This window comes from Argentina anserina, chromosome 3, assembly GCF_933775445.1.
Source record: "Argentina anserina chromosome 3, drPotAnse1.1, whole genome shotgun sequence".
NCBI classification, from domain to species: Eukaryota; Viridiplantae; Streptophyta; class Magnoliopsida; order Rosales; family Rosaceae; genus Argentina; species Argentina anserina.
Window position 1 is genome coordinate 9,408,780 of NC_065874.1, and position 26,443 is coordinate 9,435,222.

At 38.2% G+C, this 26,443-nt stretch overlaps 3 protein-coding genes across 3 annotated transcripts; 1 reads left to right on the forward strand and 2 right to left on the reverse strand.

Moving 5' to 3' along the window:
• The first annotated feature begins 559 nt into the window (after positions 1 to 559).
• LOC126786120 (uncharacterized) lies at positions 560 to 9,283 on the forward strand. The gene is made up of 8 exons (XM_050511838.1): positions 560 to 757; positions 901 to 1,060; positions 1,174 to 1,292; positions 7,024 to 7,089; positions 7,532 to 7,585; positions 7,736 to 7,843; positions 8,714 to 8,795; positions 8,898 to 9,283. Exons 1-8 carry the CDS (start codon positions 560 to 562, stop codon positions 9,152 to 9,154), a joined length of 1,044 nt encoding a protein of 347 aa, XP_050367795.1. The 3' UTR covers positions 9,155 to 9,283.
• A 916-nt stretch (positions 9,284 to 10,199) lies between these two features.
• On the reverse strand, positions 10,200 to 11,968 carry LOC126788011 (interactor of constitutive active ROPs 1-like). Its single transcript, XM_050513957.1, has 2 exons — positions 11,887 to 11,968; positions 10,200 to 11,540 (listed from the first exon to the last, which is right to left on the reverse strand). Exons 1-2 carry the CDS (start codon positions 11,898 to 11,900, stop codon positions 10,415 to 10,417), a joined length of 1,140 nt encoding a protein of 379 aa, XP_050369914.1. The 5' UTR covers positions 11,901 to 11,968; the 3' UTR covers positions 10,200 to 10,414.
• A 9,384-nt stretch (positions 11,969 to 21,352) lies between these two features.
• Positions 21,353 to 26,072, reverse strand: LOC126786087 (E3 ubiquitin-protein ligase DA2L-like). Its single transcript, XM_050511798.1, has 9 exons — positions 25,884 to 26,072; positions 24,696 to 25,116; positions 24,496 to 24,547; positions 24,368 to 24,413; positions 24,208 to 24,289; positions 23,955 to 24,096; positions 23,775 to 23,874; positions 23,174 to 23,240; positions 21,353 to 22,402 (listed from the first exon to the last, which is right to left on the reverse strand). The coding sequence occupies exons 2-9, from the start codon at positions 24,885 to 24,887 to the stop codon at positions 21,830 to 21,832; spliced, it is 1,254 nt and encodes a 417-aa protein (XP_050367755.1). The 5' UTR covers positions 24,888 to 25,116; positions 25,884 to 26,072; the 3' UTR covers positions 21,353 to 21,829.
• Positions 26,073 to 26,443: the final 371 nt, after the last annotated feature.

Consider the following 26,443-nt stretch of genomic DNA (forward strand, 5'->3'; position numbering starts at 1 on the left):
ATATTCATTTTCAAGTCAATTAGATGCTAAATTTTAAAGTCATTTTTTTAAAAAATTATCGACGATGTTTCACTTCAAAGTACTACAACTCATTATAGACTAATAGTTATACAAAAATATTTATTATAAAATATAGTAGATAATTGATCAAAGAAACATCTCTCAAAATTTCATTCAAAATTTCCATAGTTTTATTTAAATTTCCATCAAATTTCTCAATTAATTTTCAAAATCAATATTTCTCCGAAATTTTCGTCGAAATTTCCATTTTTTGAACCCTCAATATTTCAGTTCTCGCCAATATTTTAGTCCTTGACTTAAACAATAACCACAATAGAAGTGAAACCCAATTAAAAAAAACAATAAGGAAAAGAAACCGACATGAATGGAATTTTACATTTACGCTGTTTTTTTTCCAACGTTTACTGATTTACTTCAACCTCTCTATAAATAAACAAACAGCTCCCTCTTCAAAATTCCCGATTCTCGAAAATCCCTATTCTCCTTTTCTCCAGTTCCCGCCAATTTTTACCTTTCCGGCGTCTGAAGAGCAACAGCCATGGGAGAGCGTCAAGTTCTCAACAAGTACTACCCGCCGGACTTCGACCCGTCCAAGCTGCCCCGAGTCCAGCGATCAAAAAACCAGCAGAAAAGGGTCCGTACGATGCTTCCGATGAGCATTAGATGCAACACCTGCGGCGATTACATCTCCCGAGGCACCAAATTCAACTCGCGTAAAGAAGACGTCGTCGGTGAGGTACGTGGATCCGTCAATCTCGAATCTTAGGGTTTCAGATTTCCCGGCGCAGTTGATTTTAGGATTTCCTCAATCTTAATTAGGGTTTATAATTGTCCAGCATTGCGGTGTGGACTTGATTACTGATGTTAGTGATTGTGCAGACGTATAAGGGTATTCAAATCTTTAGATTTTACATCAAGTGCAACAATTGCTCGGCGGAGCTTGCGATCAAGATGGACCCGCAGAACTCGGACTACGTGGTGGAGGCCGGGGCTAGGCGCAATTTGGAGCCGTGGCGTAATGAGGATGTGGTAAAGGAAGGCGGCATTGCGCTTATTAGTTGTGGCTTTCTGTTTTCGGAGTTTGTTTTGCTGCTGTGGACAGCTTTGTATGACTATTATGTGTATGTGTTGTTTCAGGAAGCGGATAAGGAGAACAGAAGAGGGAGTCCGAAGAAATGGGAGATGCCATGAAGTCTTTGGAAAACCGAACCTTGGATTCGAAAAGGGAGATGGATAATCTTGCTGCTTTGGATGAGTTGAACTCCATGCAGGTATGTGCTGTTAGTGCGATCCACTTTAACCACTTTAGCATGATTAACTTCGTAAATCACGGGAGTGATTCACGGAGGAAATCAAGGAATCACTTGTTGCCGAAAGTACTTTAGTTAGCTTATATATATGTCAGTGTGATGTTGTAAACATTCATATTGTGATTAAGGAAAACACTTACCTTGTTTCTAGTTGGTATCAGAGCCTTGCTCTATTCCTTTCTGGGTTTTTTGTTGTTTCCATTTCTTGCGTGTTTGTGCAAGCTTGATATCTACATATCTACTCTGATTATCATCTTCTTGGTATCTTCTCTTCTGGCGTTATTGAACTTGTTTGTCAGCTTCTCCATAGCAACGCGGGCCAGCCGGCTGTGACACTCCCTCAACATACCGCTGCACTAAGTCAGAATACCCGACTCTCACTCAAGCTCACACGCCAACGCCGCACTTCTCTCATGCATTGCCGCCGTTGTCCCACCGTACGCCCTCGCCTCGACGTACTCCGGCGACGCTCCTACACTCAGTCGGAATACTCGACTTGGCTCACTCGGTATCACCGAGTTCTCTCGCCGACGATCGCTCCTGCATCGCCGAAGCTCACTCACCAACGACGCGCTCCTGCCTCTCTGGCGAAGCTCCTGCATCGCCGCCTTTGCGCTCCTCGACGCGCTCCTGCCTCACCGAGCCGGCCACGGCAAAGGTCCATCCTTTTGTCCCCCGCTGCAAACTCCACCGCCGCATCGAGCTCGCCGCCGCATCAAGCACGCTTCTTCCTCCCCTCCACCAACACCGCTGCATCGCCGTTGCCAACAAATTTCAGCGAACAAAAAACAACGTGCTTTGGATCCGATCTTATTCCACCCGACCCGACCCATATTAGACCCGGCCCGGCCCATATCTGACCCGGACTCAACCCGACCCGGTCCAAGATCCGACCCAAGCCCGATCTGGTCCAAGATCCGACCCAAGCCCGATCCTGTTCAAGTTGGTGGTCTTTGTTGTCAGTGTAGGTTCACCGACAGTGCACGTACACACAACAGTTTTTTCTCCGTTTTCTACTTTTCAATGGGTTATGGAGACGAAGCTGATGTTCCGAAATTTGAAGTATCTGTCAAGAGTTCCGACAATGAGTCCTTTGGAGGAACTAAGCTCAATGGGACCAATTTCTGAAAATGAAAGCGAATTATGGCGGCTCATCTTCGAGGCATGCACAAAATGGGGCATATAACTGGAGTAACTAAGGCGCCTAGTGCAGATGATATTGTTGCCTACACTAAGTGGGACGACGATGACGGCCTTGTGATGTCCGTCTTGTGGAAAGCTATGAATGAAGAAATAGTTGATCTGGTGGAGACATGTGACACTGCGCAGGCTATATGGCAAACACTTGAAGATTTATACACTAATGACTCTGATTTCATACAGGTTCATGAGTTAATGTGCAGCGCTTTGGCAATACAACAAGATGGGCAACCGGTTGCGCAATATTTCACTAAACTAAAGAATATATGGGCTGAAATTGATATGAAACGTCCTTGCATAATCAAGAATCAGGATGATATTTTTTGGTACCAACGTGAAAAGGAGCTTGAGCGAGTTCATCATTTCCTGAAAGGACTTAATGCCAAACATAACAATGCGAAATGAGCATTACTCCGACAGACCCAACCCCCTAGCCTCATTGCAGCTTTCACATATATCCGGAAGGATGAATCTCATCAAGAGAGTCTTCATCAGACACAAGTTGAAGTTTCCAGCCTTACTGTTCGTGCTCGATTTCTTGCCTCACCCCTTCAGCGGGTCCCTCAAGCTCCACTTCATCAGCAAGGACCACCACCAGGCTTCGGGAATCAGCCCCGCCCTCCTTGCTCTTATTGTCATAGTACTACCCATGCTCGTGCGACCTGTTGGAAGCTGTATCCACACCTTCGGCCTAAGAAAATCGAGTTATCGTACCCCAGCAAAAGCAGCTATTCAAATCGTCCAAGATCCCGATCTCTATGGTGTGGTTGGACATGATCATCATACCGCAGGAGGGGCAGTACCTACCGCATCCATAGCTGGTCGTGGCAAAATTGGTATCGCTTTAAATATTTCTACCTTGGTTGGTTTTGATACTTGAATTATTGATTCGGGTGCATCTGATCATATGACTTATGACAAATCTTATTTTACCGTATTGTCTCCTCCATCAGTACCGTATGTTACTAATGCTAATGGTGAGACATTCCCCGTATTAGGGAAAGGGTCAGTTCGTATTACTCCCACCATAGAGCTTCACAATGTGCTATATGTACCTGTTTTATCTCATCATTTGATATCTGTCCCACAATTGAACGTTGACGCTAAGTGTTCTGTGACATTTTTTCCTATGTATGTGATATTTCAGGATCTTCTCACCGGGGAGTTCATTGGTCGGGGGTATCTGAGGGGCAGGTTGTTTCATCTGGATCAGACATATGTGGGGGAGAAACCAGGGGCACAGTCTCGGACCGCTTTAATCTCCACTTCTGACAAGCTAAGTGAAGTTTAGTTATGGCATCGTCGCTTAGGGCATTCCTCTTTTAGTATTATGAAAAAATCCATGCCTACTTTGTTTTTTAGTGTGGATGAGTCTTCTTTACGTTGTGAGACATGTGTTTTGGGAAAGAGTCATCGGTCTACTTATTCTCCTAGTACTTCTAATAAAAGTACTTTTCCTTTTGAATTAATTTATTCTGATGTTTGGGGTCTTTCCAAAGAGTCTACTGTGTCCGGGATGCGGTATTATGTCTCATTCATTGATGATTGCACCCGTCTTTCATGGATTGTTCTCCTCAAAACTAAAAATGAGGTCTTTCCAGCTTTTCAAGCCTTATATAACAATGTCCAAACACAATATAATACTACAGTTAAAATTCTTCGTTCTGATAATTGGGGGGGGGGGAATATGTGAATCATGTCTTTCAGGAGTTCTTTACCACACACGGAATTGTTCATTAAACCACGTGTCCTTACACACCTGAGCAAAATGGAGTTTCTTAAAGAAAAAACCGTCATTTACTTGATATGGCTCGGTGTCTTCTTTTTAGTGCCCATGTGCCTCCATCCCTTTGGGGTGATGGTGTCATAACTTCTGCACACCTCATTAATCGTCTTCCCTCTCGTGTCCTTTAGGGAAAGATTTCATATGAGGTGCTTGCATCTCATGTCTCCTTACCCTCTTTTCATGATCTTCATGCCCGTGTTTTCGGTTGTGTTGCTTTTGTCTATCTTCCAAAACACCAGAGGTCTAATTTGGATGCCTAGGCCGTTAAATGTGTATTTGTTGGGTATGGAGGACATCAGAAAGGATACCGGTGCTACCATCCACCTACTAGGAAGTACTATGTCTCTATGGATGTTACTTTCTTTGAGGACATGAGCTATTTTTCCTCTTCCGATACTGCTCTTCAAGGGGAGAATTCGTATTTTGAATAGCTGTATCATGGGAAGGAGGAGACAAATACGCCAGTAGATATGGTGACAGGTTCAAGCTCAATTGATATTATCAAAATGTCAGCTACACAAGCACCATCAGATAATTCTGGTGTCATTACTCTAGAGATTCAGGAACCAGAAGATGATAACACGACTGCCCCTCATGTCTCCGATACTACTATTACACCTGACCAATGCTCTCCTGGTACGGAAGATCACTCATCTGAGGTTAGTCATTCTATTAGGACTAATACTAGTGAGGCTAATAGTCGAGAATATATCTTGCCAAATAGGTCTACTCGGGGTCAGCCAACAAAAAAATATGAACCTACCCTTCAAGCTAAAGCTAAGTATCTTGTGGCAAATTTTATGTCTACCAAAAGATTGTCTAAGTCATATGAATCATTTGTGAATCAAATATCTACTGTATCAGTGCCTAACAAAGTACATGATGCATTGGGAGATCCAAAATGGAGGAAGAAATGGAAGCATTACAAAAGAATAACACTTGGGAGCTTGTATCTCCACCACATGGCAAGAAGACTGTGGGATGTCGTTGGGTGTTTACAGTGAAGCATAATCCAGATGGGTCAGTAAGCCGGTATAAAGCACGCCTAGTAGCAAAGGGGTTCACCCAGACATATGACATAGACTATGATGAGACATTTGCACATGTTGCAAAGATAAACACTATTCGGGTATTACTCTTTTGTGCTGCTAACTTAAACTTGCCACTTATACAGTTTGATGTTAAGAATGCATTCCTCCATGGAGAACTTACAAAAGAACTGTACATGGATCTTCTGCCTGGATATGCGTCCGCTTCTCCAAGTAAATTTGTATGCAGATTGAGAAAGTCTTTGTATGGTCTTAAACAGTCACCTCGTGCTTGGTTTGGAATATTCTCACAATTCATGAGGAAAATTGACTACAGACAGAGTAACTCAGACCACACATTATTTCTCAGACATCAACAAGGTAACAACCCTAATTATATATGTTGATGATATGGTAGTTATTGGGAATAATACTGTTGAGGTGGATAGATTACAGAAACAGCTAGCCACAAAATTTGAGATGAAAGACCTAGGTACACTCAAGTACTTCTTAGGCATTGAGGTTGCCAGAGGAAGTGATGGTATCTATCTGTGTCAGAGAAAGTACATCCTCGATCTACTAACGGAGACCGGTATGCTGGATTGCACTCCCATTGATACTCCTATTGAGCAGAACCATCGGTTAGCAGAATATCCAGATCAAGTGCCTACTGAAAAACCTCGTTATCAGAGGCTAGTTGGACGCCTGATTTATTTATCACATACCAGACCAGATGTTGCATATGCAGTAAGTGTAGTGAGTCAGTTCATGCATAATCCCATTGTGGACCACATGGATGCTGTTGTGAGGATTTTGAGGTACTTGAAGTCAGCACCAGGAAGAGGAGTAATGTTCTCCAATCACAGTAATATCCTTGAGGTTTGTGGCTTGACAGATGCAGACTGGGCTGGAAATATTACAGATCGGAGATCCACATCATGGTACTTTACCTTTGTTGGGGGTAATCTTGTTACATGGAAGAGTAAGAAACAAAAGGTGGTAGCTTGATCTAGTGCTGAAACAGAATACAGAGGTATGGCTTAGGGAGTGTGTGAATTATTATGGCTTAGAAATTTGCTACAAGATTTGGGCATTAAGCATGAGTATGCTATGCAGCTATACTGTGATAACAAGGCAGCTATTGATATTTCACAGAATCCGGTGCAACATGATCGTACAAAACATGTGGAGGTTGATCGTCACTTTATAAAGGAGAAGCTAGACACGAAGATCATTAGTTTTCCTTTTGTTCCTACAGAAGAGCAACTTGCCGATATGCTCATAAAATGAGTGTCTAAAAAGGCTTTTTATGACGCACTTAACAAGTTGGGCATGGTTGATGTATATGCGCCAACTTGAAAGGGAGTGTTAGTGCGATCCACTTTAGCCACTTTAGCATGATTAACTCCGTAAATCACGAGAGTGATTCACGGAGGAAATCAAGGAAGCACTTGTTGCCGAAAGTACTTTAGTTAGCTTATATATATGTCAGTTTGATGTTGTATACATTCATATTGTGATTAAGGAAAACACTTATGTTGTTTCTAGTTGTGCCTCACCAATTTTGATGACTTTCGACTTTAGTTATTATATAGTTAATGTAGTCGTTGTAATTGAATTTTTTTTTCCATTCTAATATCTTTTAATTCTAACACATTGTATTTTTCTTGGCTTTCAGTCGAGGCATGCAACTGTGAGTTCCAATGCGGTGTTGGAAGCTTTCCAACATACGGTGGCGAACAAAGTAGGAATTCGTCCGCATTTATATGTAGTCCAGTCGAAACCAAATAGACATGAGCGCACACACTGATGTATGCATCCATTGTCATGCATATTATCCATGTATGTTGCATACTTGTCTAGTTTTTTATATGCAAAATATAGGAGCCTGGTTCCTGATACAGGCAATAGTTGCACAGCTCCAGCGCCATAGTCCTTGTGAAACAACAGCATGTGAACTTGTTACAATAATAGAATAGAGACATTGTGTTAGGGAACCTAAAGAAACTGAATTTGATAAACGGATCCAACGAACCACATGATGTAACTCAGTCTTTCAAACAAAACACATCCAACTAGGGAAGCTGCTATTGAAGCGAAGAGCTATATATCCTATGTATTATGATTTTACAACTGTTGCTACTTCTAATCCTAGTTTGTGAGTACTAACCCTGTTTTGCTGACAGGAGAAAAGGCGGGTTGAGGAGGATGAAGCAGTCTTAAAATCAATCGTATTCCATGTTAGTACTTACATGCTCTCTTTTCCATTGTCTTTTTGACTCAACTTATATATATTTTATCTAGAGTTGTCTTTGTTTACTTTCCCAATTCTTTTTTTTTTTTCGGGATGTATTTATTTCTGATATGACTTTCTTTTTTCCACTGCACAGAACTCAAAAGATCATATTAGAAGGATTCATGATGCTGATTTAGATGATGACGAAGCTTTATTGGAGCCTTTAAGTGGCAATGGTGAATCCTCTGGTCATCTGTCAAAGGTATGCCATTTATTTTGTTAGATAGGTGTATATGTGATGAACTTGCATAAAACTCTGGCTAGATAAGGTTTAGATTTATCCAGCTCAACTTTCCTAAATGTCTAATGATATATTCTTTTCTTATTTTCTCAAAGCCTTACACGATAGTGCCCCCATGTAGAGTGGGAAGGATTTAACTAGGGGATAGCTAACATTAAGTAATATTTAATCTTCTAGATATAGCATTTGCTTAAAATGGCTTTTATATGGGGTTCTTTGCCTTGTGTTGTAGTTGGATATTTCCAGTCATCGTCAAAATCTGCTTTTAATTCTACAAGGATTAAAGGAAATGTTCTATGGTCGTCGCTTTCTCTGCATGTTTTAACCTTAGTTAGAAATCTGCACTTTTGTGGTTTGTATGATACTCATTGGCTTCTATAATGAGATCGCATTCTTATCCAAGTCATTACTGAACATTGTTGATGCCAAATCTTGTGATATATACTAGTGAGTGTATGTATGGTGGTATATGTTCTCGAGTTTAAGGAGAAGGATAAGAATGGGAAGATTAGAGATCTGTGGGGGATGAAAATGGATTTTTTTTTACTTATAAATGCTAGAAAGTTGATGAATTTTATACCATATCTATGCAGATCAGTAAAATGGTGTGTTCATCTAAACCCCTCTTTCTAACCCCAAGCACTGATCTTATGGACCCGTGATAATTTTAACTAGTATCCATCTGCATCTTAAACTCAACTTTCTGCTAATTATTTTCCTCTGTTAGGTCTCAACTTGGTAACAAAATTATTCAGAGATCCAGCATGATATCCACATTTTGGTGATGGACGTAGTTTTCTAATGAATATGTATACACATTTTGCCGTGCAGAGACAAAAGCTTACTCAAGATAATAGCAAACCAGCGGATTCATTGACGAAAATCAGTATTTTTGATGGCTCGAGCAGCAGAGGTATCTCAGGCACATCAACTGTTAATTATTAAACCATTTGTGTCTTTTTATATGCTTTTCATTTGGCAATACTGAACATGTTTTTTCTTTGGTTATTGACAGGGAAACAGAATGGTTCCGAAGTTTCTAAAATCATTTTCAAGTCTCCAACTGTTAGGCTGTCTGTAATTAAGAAATCAGTGGTGGCTAAAGTGAACAATTTGGCAAAAGTAGAAGACGGGAAACAAGTTGGTGAGGAGTCTAAGAATTTGACTGGACCAGATGAGGAAGAACATGCCAGCGAGAATAATACCAACGGTGGGAGCAATGTATTACAATCGCTGTGCCAAAACTACGACAGTGATGATAGTGATGAGTAGATTGTAAATGTTATGTTACACAATACTGAATTGGCGAATGTCTGCAGACAGACTTTGCTTCCACAGACTAAAGATAATTGAATCATAGGCTTCTGTTTGCTCTAATTGTTCACAAATAAGACCGGTGGATCTTATTGTTATTAAACAGTGACAAGTTTGTTTGCCTTCTGGTAATTCAGAATACATGGCAACGTATGTGATTAAGAAAAACCAGTTTTGACTAATGCGTGTGAGTTGTTAACTTCGACTTCACATTAAGTCTAATGTCAAAGTTCTCAATGCGCACATATGCTATTTTGATGCATATATTTGTTCTTTAATTATCATCGACTTCATTAGACTGAAAATGTGGTTGCCTTATTGAGATGGTGGAGGTTGTCTAAAGTTTTCCCTCGTCGTGTTGCTGTTAGATAAAGAATCGCAAACAAGATTGTGTTCTAAACCTTTTTAAAAGGGGAGCTACGAAGACACTAAGCGGACGCTAGGCAGAGGCTACAGGGGTTAGGTGGGAGTTAGGCGGTGGCTAAGCAGACGCTAGGCGGATTTCTCTTGCCGTCTCTTTCTCGTCTATGGCATGACCACTCAACTTCTCTTCTTTTACTCCATCTCTTCGTGTGCTCCGAATTGAAAACTTTAAAAATTATTATATGACGGTAATCTCCGAAAAAAATTTATTTAAAGAGAGAATGACTGATTTTAAAAAATTACGTTTCGCGCAAAAGAATGAAATTCACAACTTATCTCAAAATGTAAAGTAGTATGAGTAATTATGAAATTAAAATGAATGACTTAGTACGGCTCATAATACACGAGAAACTACCCATTTCTCTTCTTAAAAACCGTAGAATTCCGTTTATAAAAAAATTTAGAATATTCGACATTGGCCAGTAGGAGCCTAGATAGACTGGCATTCCCATGGTCATAGTGCTCTAAAACCATATAGACTAGGTTAATGGCAATGGTAGTGTGAATTGCTACACAAGGAAATAATATGTAGCATACGAAGATATTGAGAACACAGTATTCAGACAAGGAAGCAACGAAAGATCCCATTATTTGAGAAGGTTTACTAAGGTCGAATACCCGAATTACTAACAGTACAACAAAGATTTTCCCATTTTTAACAATTCTACAAGCCTCCGAAACTAGAAGAAAAATTATAATTGCGAAGATGATACATCTACAACACACAATGAAGCAGTAAGAAACTGCTCTGCCACCTTCATCAAACACATCACCAGCAAACAGGTTTTGAAGACCTCATTTCTGGCCCTTCTTTCTCCACAAGTCACCAAACATTTTTTTTCCTGAACCCTTTCGTTTTCCACTACCAAAACCATCATCCAAATCATCAGCAGCAGGTGATCCCACAAAACCGGCATAGCCACCACCCGGCGTATCAAATACTCCGCCAAAGTGCTTGTCCATGGAGCCACACCTCTCGGAAATCCTCCCATTCATCTCCACACCCCCGGCAAGTATTGCTGCAGCAGCATCTGCGGCCTTTTTCCACTGCTCTGTCTGCACTCTCATCTTCTTCATCTCCGCTTCTAGTGCTTCCTTTGCTTCTTCTGTTGCTTTCAGCTTCTCACTCAACTGAGCTGCATTAGCTTTAGTTGCTTCCAGCTCTTCTTCAAACTTGCTCGACTTCAAGGCCAATTCCTTTTCCTTCACTTCAGCAGATGAGATATTCATAGCTGCTTCCTTTAGCTGATTCTTTAAACTGTCATTTTCTTGACCAAACACTTCTACCTCTTTTTCCTTCTCTTCCAACTTGGCTTTTAGCATGCCTATCTCTTCATCTTTTAAAGCCAAGTCATGAAAGGGTGACTTCTCTGGCTCCATAACCAATGGTGGTTCAGCTGAAGTATCTATTGGTTTGGTGTCTTCTTCCACCTGATCAGTCTTGCTAGGTTCAACCATGGGCTCAGCTGTAACTTTTTCTGCAGGGACTTCAAAGACATCAGTTTCCCTTTGGCTGTTGTCATCTGAGGGACATCTGTCTGTTCTGTTAGACTCTTCACTTTCGGATGGAGGATCCGTTTCTCGGATTTTCACTGGCTCTGAAGTCACAACTGGTTTCTTAGCTTTCTTGTCCAGCTTTTCTTGGGCTTCCTTCTTTGCAGCCTCAGCTGAAGCCAACTGTTCTTTTAGACTCTTTAGCTCATCTTGCGCTTGGCCAAGCTGAGATTCTAAATCAGCAAGGCGGGTTCCAAGTTTTTTTTGGTTTAGTGGATCCGATTGTGAACCTCTTGGGGAACGTCGATCTCCTAACTTTGGGCTTCTGTCAGTGATTGGTCGATGATGCAGTGGATCCGAATCAGAGCGTGAAGTCCTCAGCTTATGTGAGCCTCGAAGAGTTGGCTTTTGAACCACTTCAGATCCCCTATTCCACAAAAGTCATAAGAAACTTCCACCAGACATATATCTCCCAAGCAAATACTCCATGACTGATGGTGTACAACATGCTCTCTACTCATCAAGCATTTGACAAAAGAAACAGATTGCATGCACTTGATAATTTGTCACTCTATACATAAATATGACTCATAAACTTGAAGATTTGCCATTCTATAAAGTACCAACTGACGTAAATATAATTTATTTGCAGTATCTGGTAACTATACTTGACATCTACTCAGGATGACAGTAAATCATACAGATTTAAAAATCAGCACTTAGAGAAAGAACAGATTGAAATAAAACTTTTAATGTTAATAATGTCCTCTAACCTTGATCGAAGCATTGGTTCTGCTTAGGTGAACACTGGTTGCAAAAATGCAATTAGAGTACTGGATTGTACGCTTCCGTTCTGCACAGTTTGAAGTAGTAAGCATAAGAAACAAATACAGTCAGAAATAAGAATGAACATATGTATCATGTAGCGGTACTTGAAAATTACAAGAATTTCATGCTCCTCAGAATATAATCATGCCAGAGATATAAAGGAAAGTTGACCTTATCCCATCTAAACTTGAAGACCAAACTACGCATTTGAAAGAACAGAAACATAATGCAATGGAAGAATTGTATTAATACTTAAATCTCCAAAAAACAGTAATTGAGCAAGGAGCACAGTGACAACATGCTAATCAATTCCAGTCATGTGGAGTGCAGAAAAAAAAACTACAAGAAGAGGACCTAGCAGTGAATAAAGCCACAGGTGTTCAGAACTTTATAATGCTTTTAAGAAACTCAGAAATCTCGAGGCTTATTCTCACTTTTGCCATGTCCCTCATAAGCAGGCACTTAGCGTGCTTCAGGGACAGTGCAAAAGCAAATTGAAACAACTCTAGCCTCTTGGCCTCTTCCCCACTCAGCATTCTAAATAGTACACCAAGCTATCAAATCAAGGCATCCTTTCAATCTAAAAGTTCATACTAATTCTTGGGCTAGGATTTTTGAAAGGGGCACTCTTGTCATTTGGCTGCAAAAACTCTTCCAGTTACCCTGACAAGCTCATCATCTATTAACTATTGTGCTGGAAATCTGAAAAGTAAATGCTCTTTGAGGACAGAGAGGATGTTGTGTCAAGTTCCGAGTTCTTTCATTAACTGGGTCTTTATTTTCTGCACCAAATCTTTGTTCATGATCCCTTCCAGTTTCTAAAAACCAAAATTCATAACTATACCATCTTCAATGCTCAAGGATTTTCAATTTCTTAAAGACTTAAAAGCTTGAAGCTAACATAAGATTCATGAAAGACCGAAGAGAGAGAGTTCAGAAACACAATGACACTGCATGTTTTAACCAAAAAACAAACCCAAAGTGAAGAAAAGACCCAAGAAAGTGCAGAACTAAGATCCTTCAAAATTAGACCCCTTTCTCCCTACAAGTCTTTGTTTATGATTAGGAATAAAAGTTTGACTCTTTTAGATCTTAAAGCATATCAGCTTTTACACCTTCTTCTCTACCTCTCTTTCTTAACCTCCAAAACCATGATTAGCAAGCACACAATGTGACTAAAAAGGCAATTAAAGCAGACTCAAACAGTTACTAATAATGGAAAATTAAAGTTCTCACCTTAAAAACTATCTAACTGCAGAGTATGATATCTAAGCTGGCTCCCTGTTGTGATCTAGTTACCATCTGAACTGAAACACCTCCATGAAGTACCTTCCTGGTAATACAATGGTGATGAAAGGAAGTCACCCATTTGCTATAGAGTGGTTACAAAATGGCTTTTGAAAAAATGGGGTGGTGTTAAAGACTGAGCCTTTTTTTGAAAACACAAAGCCTGGGCGGTAAAAACTGTGCCCAGTTGCTAGAGAGAGAGAGAGAGAGAGAGGAGGAAGTTGGGAGTTTGAATTAAAGGTTGTGAGAGAGACTGGTAGTGGTTTTCAGCTTTTCAAGAAGGTGCAAGAAGAAGAGGACAAGAGGGTAATTTTGGAAGGTTTAATCATTTAATGTAAATGGAACACAAAGATCTTGGAAAATCCAACACTGTATATTTTACTCCAACTCTTGTCCTTTTGTCTCTCTTTAAAGTTCAAACCTTTTTTTATGGGAAACGGATTGTGTGCACCGTGGAGCTCCAACACCAGCGATTAAATTAATACAAGTGGTCAATCACAGTCATTCAGGTGACTCCATCTTTCTTTCATGATTAGATTATTAAATGATTGTTAACGGTCAACGTTAACAGTTAAAAATGATGCCGTTATGTCAATGAGGTAAAAGATTTCTCATCATTTGGCTAAATGGTAGATTTTTTTGAAATTATTGTGGAAGAGAGAGGGTCGAATTAAACTATATTTTTTCTTCTTCTTTGATCAATTTCTTTGCCCCTTTCAAACCCTCCCTCAACGGCGACTCCACCACCCCGCCTCCAAAAAGCCCAAGCTCACCTTTATCATCCCCGATGAAATCGCCGCCGAAGATCGATCAAGGTGAGACTTAGTTGGGACTTACGATAGGCTGACAACGGGGGTTTTGAGGCATGAAGATTGCCCAGCTCCAATTGATGTCTCTGGATTTGTCAACTCTGGTGATGCTATCAATGGGACAACGATCAGTCCATCTTATTTGCTGATATATGCTTCAGTGGTTCTAGAAATGGGAATCCAGACAATTGATTCTTGTTCAAATTGGTTTGGTGCTTGTTGGGAAGATTACAAAAACTCATTACACATTAAATTAGGGTTGGGGTGATAAGATTATTCTACTTACTTATATGTCCTCCATAATCACTTTACTTGTTAGTGTGTGTACTAGTGAGTAGTGAGGGTGTGAGGGATACATTATATTATACTGTACTAGCGAGCCTTTTTTTTTTTTTTTACATTCTTCAAGTAGATTATTAAATTCTATATAAATTGAAAAGGAAATATATTAAGTTCCTAGATATTGCATGTACTAGTTTTTCTATGGGTATAGATTACTTTACGTATATTGATTTACCATGAGGTTTAGACTTATATTTGGTAGTTGATACAATCACTAAGGCAACTAAACAAAAAGAAAAATACGAGTAAAATATGACATAGCCATGTTTCCTCACAATCCACACAAATGAATGGTCAAGCGGATTAATTTTTTTATTTATTTTCTCCATATTACAGATATTAGGAGTTTTCAGGTGTATATGTCTTCAAATCTAATAAACGATTTAGACCACACTAGCGAGTATGCATTTAAGAATCTTGTATGATATGAAGACTCAAACACGATAAATTTTCATTTCAACATCAACGCACGTGTTTAATTTGAGTGGTTATGCCCAAAAGAAAGTCAAGTAGCCCAAATGTCGTTTCAACTTTGATATATGGAATCCTACTAAGTTTATATATATATATATATATATGAGTACCTGAATCATGAAAAATTATTCTAGATTGAAATAACGCGAGTGTAAACGGCTTTGCTGATCATGAGTTGTGATAGAGCATCTTATATATGCTTTCCGATCTTTAATTTATGACATCCGGTCAAGTTTAATTATACATAAACAATGACTACTAGAGTACAAGATGCCAATTTTTTTTTGAAAACGGTGCCAAAATTGTATACATGTAGTTTACGTTTGTTACGTAGGTGATAGAGCGTTTTAAGACGTCTATAATAAACCCTGTAAAATGTCATCGTTAGTATAGAATAAGCAGAGATCGTTCAATCCGGGAAATTAAATGGAACTCTAAACTTTTAATGTTAACAAATAATTAGGTTTGAGATTGATTATTAACTACTAATGAAAATAAATCTAAATCTACTATTTACATGATCGACTTCTCTTTAACAAAGTTAAACCAATTTTACTATTATACCACATAATTACAAGTTCGAACCTACCATGCATTCTAATTCGACCAATTACATACTTTTTAGACATCAATACAATTAGAGCCTTAGGGGATCATCTAATCATGCAAGATTTCAATTAACATTTAGATTGATTTAGGGCCTAATCTAAATTTACATGCAATCGAATTCAATAACACTTAGAGTAGAAATCAAACAAGATTATATGTAAGCACAAAATCTTTGTTGGAGACATGTTTCATGTGTGGCGTCACCCACTATAGTTTTACATGCAAATTTTCATAATTTTTACCACTTTTAATCAACACAAACCGAACCTACTTAGGACATGATTCGATTTGTGTCAATATGGTTGATGAATCTAGCACTCAAACACAATCTTAGGGACTGCATCCAAGCACTAAATTCATATGCACATATCTAAAAATTATCTAAAAGTATGAGAAAGATGATTAGAACACAACAATAAAAATACAACTCAATAATTATAGGAAACCATCAATTTGGCAAAGAACCAAAAATCCAATAAAACAATCTGAAAATTTTGATTCTTAATACAAAACAATAATCCCACACAAACATCATACTACACTCTTCATAGACAAAGTATCGTAAAAAATCAAAAACTAACAAAGTCATGAAGATGAGTTGCGAGAATCACCCGTTGTAAGAACCTTGGATATGTGTCTTCAATGGTGATTTCGGTGGAGATGGAATTGGAATATGGGGGAGAACGGCTTGCTGTTTTTGTGAATGATGTTTGAGGTATAATTTTGGCAAAGGTTTGGCTCTTGAATGCAAAGGAGAAGTGATATTATTTGAGAGGTGAAGCCATGTATATATAGATGAAAGAGAGAGGGTAGGCTTGCATGGTTTGAACTTTGATGTTCCCTCTTTCTTCCTATTATAATGACATGCTTGATCCCTTGAATCATATCATCATTTATTTCCTAAATCATGTCATGTTTTATTTCCTAAATCATGCCATGTTTTATTCCTTAAATCATGTTATGTTTTATTCCCTAAATCATGTTATGTTTTATTCCCTAAATCATGTTATGTTTTATTCCCTAAATCATGTCATGTTTTATTCTTTTAATGATCATCTTCTAGCTTTTAGGTTGCATATGCATGGCTACATCTCTCTTCTTTTCACTTAATTAATCTTCACATTTATTTTTTCCTTCTTCTCACAGCAAGGACTCCAACTCTTAATTCTCTCCACTTTTTTTATCTCTTTTATTTAAGTGTTGCATGACTTGTTGATGATAGGACTTCATGTGCATGGCTTCTCCTTGTTTTCCTCTAGTATTATCTCTTAAATCCAATATGAAAATTAGAAAATAAAATCATAAGTAAGAGATAATTAGTTTCGAAACCTAGCAAGGATTCCTACCGCAAGAATGACTCAAAATATCGATAATGCGACCAAAACGTAGAAAGATGAAGACTCCTAATCCAACTAGGTTTCCTAGTCCTACAAGGATTCCTACTCAAACTAGGACTCTAGACCAAATCTGCGTTTTAAACTCATGTAAGCACAAAAATACATCTAATACCATCCAAGACTCTTACTACGACTCAATGACTCAATAGTATAACATTAAGGGCTAAGCAAAATACAAATGGAGGTAAAAACATGTTAAGAATGTCGCACAAAGTGCTTTTATCAGCAGGGTTATTATGTGCCTTACTAATCTTAATACTATATGTGGACTAGCGAGATTGACCTTAAGATGCACTAGTTTTGTGCAGCGTTTGGTGTGGTGAAGGACTAAACCTCTAGCACTAGATGATTATGTTTTGATTGTATTGTTTTGGAGAAAAAAGTAAGAGACCAAACCATGAATGTAACTCTCTCATAAATCATCATCTCCGAGCAAAAAATTGATCACTCATTCCAACCAATGATACAACAAAACATACAATACCTCAATTCCAAATTCAATTATGTGAAACCAATATCATTGTGGTTTGTCTTATGTCATAGAAACCATCTTCATCTTTGTAGAAGCCACTAATTCCCAAATAGAGCTTCAATTCAATTATGGGTCAATCCTAAAACATCTGATTTCAACTGAGAAGATGGCAACAATACCATACACCCCTCTCATGTTCCACTATTCTCCAGAAACTTGCTGAAAAATCAAACTCTCTCCTCTCTCCCTCGATACAAAGAAATTAAAGAGAAGACCCAAGAACAAATCAATTAGAGGAAACCAATTTGATTCATATTGCAAAAAATCTTGATGATTTGAATCCTATTCTACAACACCCGGATGTCATCTTTCCATATCGCAAAATCTCATCAATTCAAATCAAATTTTGCAACACCCAAATTCCCAATTATCTTCAATCTATGCTTGAATGAAATTGAATGAAAAAGAGGGAAGAACTCAATCTTTTTCTGTAACTAAATATGTGATTCTTACATGTTCTAAATAAATATTGTCGAACGCTATGCGGAGGATGAGGGAGGAAGAAGAGCAAAGATCGACCATGAGAATTGGGGTATTGGGAGGAAAGGAGAATATTAGAGAGAAGGAAAAAGAGAGAAAGTAGAGATTGAACAAGAGTGACTCTCTCCCGTCTTAGCTAAGGTGCAGGTTTTCTTCAACCCACGTTTACGCGAGTTAATGAGGTGAAACTGATTTTTCGGTGCTAGCTAGTGCCAAGCTAGTGCCGCATTGCAACAAACGCCACCCAAAATCTTAATGAGTTCTTATGTAAGGTAATGGAGGCTAGCACCACTTACCAAACGTGCACATAGAGAACTAAGAGAAGTAGTACGTGGATGAGTTTATTTGATGCAATAGATCAATATAGCCAATTTCCTTTTCATTAACCTTACTGATTCTTAAAGGTTTTTCAACTAATATTTGTTTCTAAACCAAATCTTGATTGAAAAAAAAAACAATTATAGTGGTATTTTCGTGCGGTAGATATTTCAAGTGAAAAAAACTGAAGTGAAAACAGAAATGAAAATTTTGATGTCATCGAGCAAACTGAAAAAAAAAATTAAAATAATGAAGTCTGCTAAGTATGGTGACGGTAAAATGACTAAAATCTATAATTACTGCTTTTCACCAGGTTCTTGATAAGATAGAAAGTTTGACTAACCAACCTAAACAAACGGAGATAATTAATAAGTCAGGCACGTGACTCCACTTGCAATCGGTGCCCATACTCCGTCAGAGTGCTGAATACACTCTCTTTTTTATGTTCAAAACCATATTTTGCTCAATTCTGCATTCTCAGTTTCTTTCTTTAATGACCATGCGCGTGTTAAATGACTTAAATCCCTTCTTTGTCAGTAGTTGCTTCTAAATTAATGAACAGTACATGCAAAATACTAGACAGGTCTCTCTGGACAAGTTGGTATCCTTGCTCTTAGTTCTTACTCTCTTTTTTTTGAGAAAAAATTCTTAGTTCTTACTTTGTTTCTGTAAATCCAAAACCAAATACTCTGAATACTGAATATTGGTAGGAATTTCTATTTACTAATGGGATTACTAATGTGCAATAGTTGGTGCTGAAAGCCTGAAAGTACTGAACTTTCGTCTTCAAAAACAGTTGCATTCCAAATTGAAGGAATATCATTTGCTGATATAACGCCTTCGAATTCAAAAAGTTATAGACAAACTGTAACGAAGAATTTTCCTCAATAATTTAAGAAAACTATACAAGATAGTATTGTTAAGCTATCAATTGTGTTGTTAAGCTATCAGTTTCATACGTTCAGTCATAGGATCATTTTGTTATTTTTTTTGATAATCATGTGAATATATGATTTGGTTGTTGAATCATGCAGCTGTTATACTATTGTTAAGTACACATATCATATATGTCATTGGTCAGAAAGATATCAGATTCTGATCTTTCAAAACTATGATAATGTTATTAATGTTCATAATCCCAGTAATCATGTATACTACGTAGTACTTCATAGTTCATAAAATAAAATAAATTTCAAATGAAGAACCAGTATGAAGTAAGTTGCAGTTATTAAAACTAGCATATGCAACAGTACAACTGTACATGCCAACTATCTACTGAACAAATGCAGTTTTACTCAAAATGGCTTAACATATTTGAATGTTGCTCTATAGATGCAGTACCCTTCAAGTTTGCTATGTCCTGCAATTTAATATTTCTCACTTATTCCAAAATAGAATTTATCCTTGGCGCCCTCTTAACTATTCGTCAGTTCGTCACGCTCATAATTTCTTCTTATAGTCCCACTAGATCTCAAGTGAAAAATGGGCCAATGACTATTACAGTAGACAAAAGTTGATTTGATTTTTTAGAACTGGATGCAAGTAATGTAATCCACCTTACAAAAAAACAACAACACTGCTTATACCAAGAAACTCAGTTGCTCTAAAACTGAGTAAACTCTAAACTCAGTAGCTCACTTCAGGTTAAAAGTAGATAGAATGAACTGGCTAATTGGCTGCCTTCCTAGTCCATTTCCAGGTCTTGATGTAATGTCACTTACCATTTAACACAAAACAAATGTCTATGGTTGTGAAGGCATTGATTGGTATGTCGTCAAAATTGGTAAGCTCAAATCAATAGGAATACCAAGTACTGGTCCCTTTTGCCTCTCTACAATATTGGGAAGATCTGGAAATAAAGCAAAATGGAACAGTGAGAAATCAATGTAGGTCATTGTATGATTTCCTATCAAGTGGTCCAAAGCTTGCTCATCTAAACCTGTAAAGCTTGAAAGGTTTAGTTCAGGGAAAAGCCTGCGAGAGAAACCAAGAGACACTGCATGTGAAACTTAATGTTTATGATATCCCCTCACCTACTGTAAGGCCCCAAGCTCTTTAAATCCAGCACCACCTTCCATTGTTTGTTAAGATTTAAGACTTCGAGAGAGATTTGGCCATGCCCAAATTTGAAATGTAATGTGGTGGAAATGATTAAATGATAGTACATTTCATTTGGGTTTTGAACTGGTTTTAATTTGTTGGAGTATAATATTTAATTGGATCTCTATCACTCTATCATAAGTTGTGTACATACAAGTTTATTTGATTGAGTTTAAGAAGAGACAAAGAAATATAAACGAACATTAACACATGCTCGAGTCTTGATTAGGTTGACTACCATGTATGGAGATACTCGTACTCTTGCCCAAATTCCTCCATGTATATATCTTGTGCAGATCGTTCATTTTAGAGTTATTGCTCTAAATTATTTGACTGCTTCAAATCACTTCCAACCCACAAATGAAACGAGAAACATTAAGCCAGGTTGCCCCTAGGGCGTTAGTCCAAGTTCGACTCCTACCGCTTCAGTTTTTGCTATACTGACGCATACCATTACCCCACTGCTATGGCAACCAGCCATAACGACTCAGCCAGCCTTTACTCACACGTGCTGGTGGTTTCAGCTACCGTCACAAACAATATCCAACCCTTTCGATTATTGCCTAGTGTTTCATTTTCTTCTTGGGTGATGATTTCTCTGAGAAAAATTCTGTTGAGAATTCTGCAACATGATTTCTCCATCACTCTAGTCCTCTGAAGTTGAGAACAATAATCTTGCTGGCAAGGGTTCACAATGTGCCAAAGGCACAGACAACTGCAATGCTTCGTTCTTACCGTACAGACGAATTGCTTCATTCTACTGTACAAGCAGATTTCCCTTGTACAAGTTCCAAGTCATACTGTTAAATGTACAAGGAAAGCTCTCATAAAAGAAAGTTCAGAGTGTATCCCTGCTAATATGGTTTCAGAAATCAGAATTCCAAACCCCAACCTCATACACATTCCTTTTCCATGGTTTGGGAGAAGCGCATCTCAGCCTTCAGGCCTAGGATCTAATTCATTTGTAGGCAAATCAGTTCTACATTATGCAATCATGTAATGGCCACAAAAAACAAAACGTACACCCCTATGCAACATTACCAAGCTCAGAATAAATTATATATACAACTCTAATTCCCCCTCTACTTCTTTATCTGTAAGCATGCTGCACCTCCACAGTATGGAATGCAAGTGTACAGCCCAGGAAAGGTATCTTGGGCATTGTTCTGGATAGGCGACTGTAACACTAATATCATGAGACGGCTGCGTTTCAATGTTGACATATGAAATATGAGGCTTACACTGATCAAATACGATATCAAGCCTTGCAACTCAGATCACGCTGTGAGTCAGTTAGAATAGAGGGGAGGAAGTGAAGAAATGATTAATAAACAGCAAAACTAGAGGCCTTCCATTCACTGAGATAAACAGTTTTCCCTTGACATCTATATAGAATGGCAGCTGGCACTGACAAAGTGACTGAGAATCATCACCTACCTTGACCGTTCAACTAGTTGATACGGGCACTTTTTTTGTGTATTTGCTTGCTCGAGATCCAGCCAACAAACTGCTGTTGCAAGTATAGCAGAACTGAAACTACCTACTGCCACGAAACTCCAGGTCCACTGGTTACAGCTCTTGCCTCGGCCAGGGAAACAGCCATGGCCAGCATCATTTGCTCCTCAAAACTCTCCGGAACAATGTGGCCTGGGGCATTTTGGAGATCACTCTCAGTCTCATCCAATGTAGGCAATGCAGAAGTAGTGACAGGATCTTCGGTTGTGTCTGAGCTTGCATAACTTGACTGCGTTGTGTCACCATTCCATTCTCTCTCATCTTGAGTCAAAGCCATCCTATGATCGATTGACAATTCAGAAAGACTAACTCCAGGCTGATAATTCTCAGATTCTCGCACCCTGTTGTAAAACCTGCTAGTGCCTGGACACATATTAAAAGTTGATACATTATTGCCACCTGAATCAATGGAGGATTCTCCACTCGTCTGTTGCCGTTCCGCAAGGGCAGCTATTGCACAAGCAAGACCTCTAGATGGGGATGATGATGACCCTGAAACTGAAGGTATAATAGCTGATGAATCATAGCTTTGACTTGTGACAAATTGTGCAGATTGAGCAGCATCAACATAAGTTGGAGCCTTATGTCTCCCATTCTCCTGTAAGTACAAGTTTCTTCAATTGAGCAGAGGTAATAATCAACAGTTTCACATAAATAATTTCAAGATAACTAGACTTGATAATCCTGCAAAAATATGATTTTATTTTTTTTCCCTGCTAAAGAAAAAGGACGGCCTTTTGCATTAGACAAATTGTATTAATTACAACTAGTTGTACAATAAAAGTGGACATTCACTTCAGGGAAAGCTATCTGCAGATTACCACCCAATTTATGTCATAACGTATACTATGCCGACCTTCTCATCAAGCTGAATTCGAGAACAACTAGTCTTTCAAATCTAGTCAAACAGATACCCATAAAACTGACTAAATTTAACTCTATCAATGAGCTACTTCTAAAGCACCTAAGACTACAACTGCCTTTCATTAAAATATCCCCATAAAGCAGAGCTGAATATGCCTATTTTTACTCAAAAATAGCAAGTTTTTACCTTGACCATTATTTGATGTTTAACTCACCACCCTAAAACCTCCAAGAAACTAATACAAGGAGAATTGATGGTCAAATGGAAAATGTAATATTAAACCCACCAAAATCCAAATGACACCTCGCCCATAGAAGCACTACTTCAAACCTAAATAGAAGGAAATATACAACAGTGATCCTGACGGAAGTTTCCAAGACACGTGGGGAAAAAAAAGATGCATCAGTTAATGTCCAAGCAGTTTAATCTTCCTACGGATTGAAGTTCTCGAGCAGATTTCATATCAAATGGAATTAATGACTTGAACAATTGCATGCATGTTACCTGAATAGAAAGCCAAATTGCTTCCATGAGCATTATATCATCAAGATCCAGATCAAGTTCATCCTCCCTACAGTTTCAGAATTGAAGTAGGCAATTAGCATGGCAATTAACTTGTCTCTCTCATTTTGTACTTGTTAGTTCCAACCTGACCTACTTATATATCGTGTGATCTTCACAGATTGACAAATCGCAAAAGAAACATAAATCTAACAGTATAAGCACTTCATCTCCAAAATCATCAATTATTCATGATCGATCCAAGGAGATCAAATCCTCTAACCCTAACAGAATCATGCTACACAATTTACTTAAATAACAACGAGAGCATTTTCTTTCCCCTTAAAATACCAGTCCAAAATACTTTTCAGGACGAGAACAATTTCTTGATTACTGTTCCACTACCTCATCTGATTTTCCATCTAAAATGCACTGCAATTCTCACCAAAGCTAAAAGCTACTACAAAAGGAACAATGCCCATCAATGAAGATAAGGGGTAATAAAAATGATTTTCACAGCATTTGTAAATTTAGGGGGATTGGATTACAAATGCACATACACCAACTTACTAGCTTAAAATATAGAACCCTAGAGAAAATGTACCTGTATGCTCCCGGAGGCGGAGTTGGCCTAAACATTGAAGCACATGAATCATGAGAAGAAACAATTTCCTCTCCATCCGCAGGATCAATGGAAGTTGGAACTGCAGGAAAATATTATTTTCATCATTTAAATATACATACTTGTACAATACTAAAAATCACAATATTAGTATAAGTATACCAGATACAGAGCTGTATTCATCCCCAATTGGTGCCATGTTTCTTCCAGAAGAATTTGACTGTCTATTTTGCATTCTTTCCTCTTCATCCTGAAGTTCTTTTTGTCGCATTCTAATTTTTGCTTCTATGACTCGTTGTTCTTCCTGAATATTTCAGAAATGTAAACAATGTATAAGGATGTCTTGTAATCCTACATTTTTAATCAAAGTATCACACCATTATTAGTATGATTTATAATAATAAAATATTCTTACAATTTGTTCCTGGCCCTTCTCCTCCTTAGATTTGACACCTCGAAACTCTACAGCATAGTTGGTGGTTTTACAGAAAGGGCACCTCATTGTGTTAAGTGATACAAGCATCAACCAAAAGTACAAATTAAAATTAGAAGGCATAATAACAAACAAAGGATACTGCGTAGGCCGAGTTGAATTCGGAACTTTCATTTGGAGAAAACACTCTGCACACAATGAAGACTAATCAGAAAAAATGGATTTAATTGCAGAAAAACTCATCAGTTAAAAAGTTTGCAGAAGAATCACCAGTACAAATGCCTTTCATGCAACATCTTGATCTGTTGAGACTTGGATAATACTGAAGCATAAGAAAAGAAACAAGAAAAACATACAATAAATTAGTTAAAAGTATTAAATAGAACTATAGAAGGTACTGTATAATCTTCTCTCTTTATCCGGCATAAAAGAAATAGTATCGAACTTTTAAGTCATAACAGAAGCCAAACCAGAAAGCAAATTGGGCATTCTTCAAGATCGCGAGTGCAGTCTTCATCTCCAGGATAGCATGGAGCAAGCTTCGATTCAAGTATAAGCTTCCGGAGTTTCTTGTGATCCACATCTTTATGGTGGTAGAGACCCTGCGGCCTTGTATACTTCTCATCAATCACCTGTCTCCTTTTACCAAATTTATTACCCATCCAATATGGTTCGCTTCTCCTCTTCACTTTCTTAAACAAATCAACCGCAATCCCAAGAATACACCTTCTCACTGTTACCAACTTCTATCACAACAACAGCATTGTCACGCACCCAAATTTATTTGGGAATCCTCATAAATTAGTCTTTCAAATGCGACTGGTAACATTCACGACATGTTTCCAATTGAATAGCCACCAATTCCACCTCAAAAGAATAAACCTCACAGTCCTGCGTTCAATCAAAACCAAAACAGAAACATTCAATATAAATCTTAACAATCATATACACTAATTCTTTTTACAACAAAGCTTCACCATGTTAGACCTCATATCACTCATTTCTCGTCAATTCGGGTATAATCCTTCGCCAACAACATTCAAAATGTACACACAAAAGCAACAAAAAAAAGTATTGACTTTCAAGCCAACACTAGAAGCCACAATACAATCAACCAAAATCACACAACAGTATTCTTTTGATCACACACTTCAATCAAACCCGTAAACAAAACCTAAAACTGCAAGAAACACAGAGTGCACCACAGGCCTATCATCTCCACTACAACACGCTCACCTTGCATTTCAATTTACATCAATTCACTTCAAGGACAGCAACAACAGCAATAAAAACAAAAGAAAAACCAGAAAATTCCTAACACGAAGGTTTCCAAGCAAACCAAAACCAGAAGAAATTCTACAACAGTACAAAACTGAACACTATTCCAGGCCAAAACAACTCCCTCTTCATCTCACAACCCAAAGAACCCTCCTTTAAGCCACTCCAACACCTCCCAAGCCTCAATTGGGACCAATCAAACACAATTCACCAGCACTACAAAAACCACACACAAACACAAGCACAGAAAATCGACCCTACACCCCAAATTCACCACAAAATTCAGCTACCACATAAAGATTTCAACTTTACAAACCCCACAAAATTTCCACACACAAACAAAGAAGCCAACAATTTACGGAGCATGGAAAAAAACGTACTCTTTGAATTGCTTGCGGTTTCTGAGCTGAGAAACTGCAGAGAGAAGAACCCAGAAGAGAGCAAAAGCAGAGCTCCAATTGGTGTTAAAAAGCAGACGAAGAGGAGTTGAGGGGAGAAAGAATGGAATCTCTCTCTATATTTCTATAAGAGAAGGGATTTGTCAACAACGAGAGGAACACGATGAGAAACGTTCTTTCAGAGACTGAAATTTCCAAAAAGTTTTTCTCTCCTTTTTCTTTTTCTTTTTCTTATAATAATATTAATTATTCTGATTATTCATTTTAGGTTTTTCAAATTTTTTACTGTTGGTTTATTTTATAGAGCGTGTAGTGGTTGTTTCTTTCGGGCTTTGACGGAGACTCTTAGACATGAAGCGAAGCAACGCAAGCAAGCTAAGGCATTGTTTTGTCTCTCCTTGTTTTTGTTTTTGGTGTATTTGATGAGGTGAAAGGAGAGAAACAGAGTGACAATCGACGGTGGAGTGGTGGACGAGGAAAGAATCTGTGAAAAAACTAAAGCAGGAGGAGTCCACGATTGCTTCACCCTTCAGTCTCCCCTC